This window comes from Oncorhynchus clarkii, chromosome 25, assembly GCF_045791955.1.
Source record: "Oncorhynchus clarkii lewisi isolate Uvic-CL-2024 chromosome 25, UVic_Ocla_1.0, whole genome shotgun sequence".
Lineage (NCBI taxonomy): Eukaryota > Metazoa > Chordata > Actinopteri > Salmoniformes > Salmonidae > Oncorhynchus > Oncorhynchus clarkii.
This window is the reverse complement of record NC_092171.1, coordinates 40,156,166-40,160,949: the sequence shown is the minus strand read 5'-3', so window position 1 is coordinate 40,160,949 and position 4,784 is coordinate 40,156,166. Positions and strand designations below refer to the sequence as shown.

The 4,784-nt window shown below is 41.4% G+C and overlaps 1 protein-coding gene across 4 annotated transcripts in view; it reads left to right on the top strand.

Moving 5' to 3' along the window:
* Nucleotides 1–3,870, top strand: part of LOC139383927 (actin remodeling regulator NHS-like) — a 51,970-nt gene extending 48,100 nt beyond the window's left edge. For 3 of the 4 annotated variants that reach the window (XM_071128540.1, XM_071128539.1, XM_071128542.1), the window contains one exon: nucleotides 2,278–3,870. In XM_071128540.1, the coding sequence (XP_070984641.1) occupies nucleotides 2,278–3,373 (1,096 nt within the window). In that variant the 3' untranslated portion in view covers nucleotides 3,374–3,870. The remainder of the gene's footprint in view (nucleotides 1–2,277) is intronic. The other variant, XM_071128541.1, reaches the window with a different exon arrangement.
* The last annotated feature ends 914 nt before the right edge of the window (nucleotides 3,871–4,784 follow it).

The following is a 4,784-nucleotide window of genomic DNA, read 5'->3' as shown; positions in this document are numbered from 1 at the left end:
CTCTGTGGTGAAACATGATGTTATAACTAGTCCCTCTGTGGTGAAACATGATGTTATAACTAGTCCCTCTGTAGTGAAACATGATGTTATAACTAGTCCCTCTGTGGTGAAACATGATGATATAACTAGTCCCTCTGTGGTGAAACATGATGTTATAACTAGTCCATCTGTGGTGAAACATGATGATATAACTAGCCCCTCTGTGGTGAAACATGATGTTATAACTAGTCCCTCTGTGGTGAAACATGTTATAACTAGTCCCTTTGTAGTGAAACATGATGATATAACTAGTCCCTCTGTAGTGAAACATGATGTTATAACTAGTCCCTCTGTGGTGAGACATGGTATAACTAGTCCCTCTGTAGTAAAACATGATGATATAACTAGTCCCTCTGTATCTGTAGTGAAACATTATGTTATAACTAGTCCCTCTGTAGTGAAACATGATGATATAACTAGTCCCTCTGTAGTAAAACATGATGTTATAACTAGTCCCTCTGTATCTGTAGTGAAACATGATGTTATAACTAGTCCCTCTGTGGTGAAACATGATGTTATAACTAGTCCCTCTGTAGTGAAACATGATGTTATAACTAGTCCCTCTGTATCTGTAGTGAAACATGGTGTTATAACTAGTCCCTTTGTAGTGAAACATGATGTTATAACTAGTCCCTCTGTAGTGAAACATGATGATATAACTAGTCCCTCTTTAGTGAAACATGGTGTTATAACTAGTCTCTCTGTAGTGAAACATGATGATATAACTAGTCCCTCTGTGGTGAAACATGATGTTATAACTAGTCTCTCTGTAGTGAAACATGTTGTTATAACTAGTCTCTCTGTAGTGAAACATGATGTTATAACTAGTCCCTCTGTGGTGAAACATGATGTTATAACTAGTCCCTCTTTGGTGAAACATGATGTCATAACTAGTCCCTCTGTAGTGAAACATGTTGTTATAACTAGTCCCTCTGTAAACCATTACCCTGTGACACGTTATAGTGGGTTTAGTGTTTGTCTCTGTTGATTTCAGTGATTCACTGGTTCGGTGGTTCACTGGTTCAGTGCTTCGGTGCAGTGCCACTGCGCATGCAATGTCACATGTGGATCGTCGGAGTCAAATGCCAAAATCTTAATTGAGACAACGCTGAAATTGCTTGCGAGTCAGTATCACATTTAAAATGTAGCTGAAATTGAGATTTTATCTTGCACGTTTAGACTTGTTAATTATTACTATATATTATTTTATTTAACCTTTATTTAACTAGGCAAGTAAGTTAAGAACAAATTCTTATTTACAATAACGGCCTACCCCCGGCCAAACCCAGACGACGCTGGGACAAATGTGCGCAGCCGTATGGGAGGCTTCTGAGGCAAATATCTCTTATTGAGCTCATCATTTAGCGCCCGATTAGGTTTGCTTATCAATAAACAAGGCTTTTTTCTTCCACTCCTATAAATCAAGATCATTGTATTAATAGGTATAGAATGTTCTAGAGTACTAATAGGTATAGAATGTTCTAGTGTATTAATAGGTATAGAACATTCTAGTGTATTAATAGGTATAGAACATTCTAGTGTATTAATAGGTATAGAATGTTCGTGTATTAATAGGTATAGAACATTCTAGTGTATTAATAGGTATAGAATGTTTGTCTATTAATAGGTATAGAACATTCTAGTGTATTAATAGGTATAGAATGTTTGTGTATTAATAGGTATAGAACATTCTAGTGTATTAATAGGTATAGAATGTTCGTGTATTAATAGGTATAGAACCTTCTAGTGTATTAATAGGTATAGAACCTTCTTGTCTATTAATAGGTATCGAACATTCCAGTGTATTAATAGGTATAGAACCTTCTAGTGTATTAATAGGTATAGAACATTCTAGTGTACTAATAGGTATAGAATGTTCTAGTGTACTAATAGGTATAGAATGTTCTAGTGTACTAATAGGTATAGAACAATCTAGTGTATTAATAGGTATAGAACATTCTAGTGTATTAATAGGTATCGAACCTTCCAGTGTATTAATAGGTATAGAACATTCTAGTGTATTAATAGGTATAGAACCTTCTATTGTACTACATGCATAAGGTGTCAAATGCATCCTGTCATTAGCATGGTTTGATGGTTCACTGGTTCGGTGGTTCACTGGTTCGGTGGTTCACTGGTTCGTTGGTAGTGGGACTATAATCAGTCATTTAATGTTTCTCTCTCTCTCTCTCTCTCTCTCTCTCTCTCTCTCTCTCTCTCTCTCTCTCTCTCTCTCAGGTCTAAGAGGAAAGTTCTTGGGCGCAGGAACTCTGAGGAAGACCGATGCCGTGTCTTTCCCCTCTCCTCCTCCTCTTCTTTCTCCTCCACTCCTCCAGTGACCCCTCCAAGCCCTAGCCCCACCCTTCTGCAACCTCTTGAGGTGTTAGGATCCAGTAAGGTGAGAGGTCATAGGTTAGGGGTCAGCAGCAGCAGTGACAGCTTCAAGGCTCTGCTCCTGAGGAAGGGAAGTCGCTGCGACCCTGTAGCTCGCATGTCTGCAGCCGAGAGACTCCGCAGTACTGCCCCCAAACACATGATGGCGACACCACATAGCCAGAGCTCACGGAGTCAGAGCTCACGGAGCCAGAGCTCACAGAGTCAAAGCTCACAGAGCTCACAGAGTCTGAGCTCATTGAGCTCACCAAGCCAGAGCTCACAGAGCCAGAGCTCACAGAGCCTGTGCTCACAGAGCCAGCATTCACAGAGCTCACAGAGTCAAAGCTCACAGAGCTCACCAAGCCAGAGCTCACAGAGCCAGAGCTCACAGAGCCAGCACTCACAGAGCTCACAGAGTCAGAGCTCACGGAGCTCACCAAGCCAGAGCTCACAGAGCCACCCCCTGTCAGACATACACCTGCAGCTTGGAGTGGAGTCACACACTCACACCCCTCAGCCCTTTGCACAAACACACACTGTCCAGCTAATGACGCTACACCTACCCCAGTCCCAGTCCACACACAGACACAGGAGGAGGGCAGAGTGGGCACTCACTGAGGGCACGCTCCCTCTCTCCTCCCTGTCATCCCCCACGTACCCCTCCCCCTCCCCCTCTCTTTGGGGGTGGAGACCCCCCCGCTCCCGCACTCCCCCTTGCTCAGCCAGCCGGCGTTTCGCTGCCCGCAGCCGACTACCCAGCAGCCCCATGACTGCCATCTCGGAGCGGGAAGGGGAGGGCGAATCAATGGAGGGCGATGGGTTGGCCGTGACATGCGATTCCTGCAAGACTTTTGGATTGATCAAGCTCACTGACGGACGTGCCGAGGCCACCAATGGCAGCCTTGATTGGCAGCAGAGCAGGTCTATGGAGACACACACCGTCTTGTGGGTCGGCTAGAGCACCAGACTGGTGAGTCGCTGTCCTACTCATATACCCAGGACAGAGGCTTCAGTCCAGGATTTAGGAGACTTTATGTATCCTGCACCCGGGGGAAATTGTTGGAAGTCGAACACTGTTGAAAAAAAAAAACCTACCAGCCACCAGACTGGCTATTGTACAGGACAGTGGAGGCTGGTGAGCACAGCAATAGGAGGATGGGCTCGTTGTAACGGCTGGAATGGAATTAGTGGAGTGGAGTTAAACATCTGTTTGATACCATTCGATTTATTTCATTCCCGGTATAACAATGAGTCCGTCCTCCTCTCGCTCCTTCCACCAGCCTCCACTGGTACAAGATGATTGTCTCTGTTAATAGATTATTGGGTAACATGAACGTTGGTTTTTTTCTCTGACCTGTTGTTTCAGTCTTGTATCTAGTTTTAGTATGCAGCAGTAGCCATTTTGAGATTAAGAAAGCAACATTGTATTATATTATTAAAATATATATATATATATATATATATATATATATATATATTAAAAAAAAATGTATTTTGAGGTTTCAGTTATCAAAGACAAACTGTCCCTCCCAGTGAAGCAACTGCTGCAGTGGGCATGTCTGAGAATGTCTCTTTTGATTGTGATTGGCTTATTGTTTGGAATCATGATTGTGATTGGTGGAATGCATTCTGCTAAAGTTACCCTATATTTATATGATTTGATACTTAAATAGTCTTTAAAACAAATCAACATATTTAGCAGATGTTATTGCGGCTGTAGTGAAATGCTTGTTTTTCCTACTGTAGCTCCGACAGTGCAGTAATATCTAACAATTTACAACAAAACACACAAATCAAAAAGTAAAACAATGAAATTAAGAAAAAATATAAATATTTCCTTAATTAAATCATCTTATTTAGTTTTTTTGACATTAGACATAATTTGATTGAGACTTTTTTTGGAAATGCAGTATGTGCTTCACTTCCCTCATCTCATTATAAAGTATCTTCTGTCTCGTTTATTTTTTATTTTACCTTTGTACATTTTTATAACAGTTGATTTTGTGTTCTATGAGTTTTCAAGTGTATTTTATTTGAGAACTGTGAAGACAATGGAGTCCCATTTTTATATAGGTTATCTGGATTATTCCTGGTGCTAGATATGGGTTTAGGGCTTAGAGGTTAGAGGTTAAAGTGTGTACAGATTGTGTTTAGATGAAAGATGTGACATATCTATAAGGATGAAGTCAGATGAACGATAGACAGAGATTAGAGGTGGAGTGGTTATGGGGGAAGGATAGATACAAGGACAGGGTCATGTAAAAGATGGAGAGAGAGAAGGGGCAGAGTGTGAGGTGAAAAATAGTAAGAGAGAGAGAGAGAGAGAAGGGGCAGAGTGTGAGGTGAAAAAGAGTAAGAGAGAGAGAGAG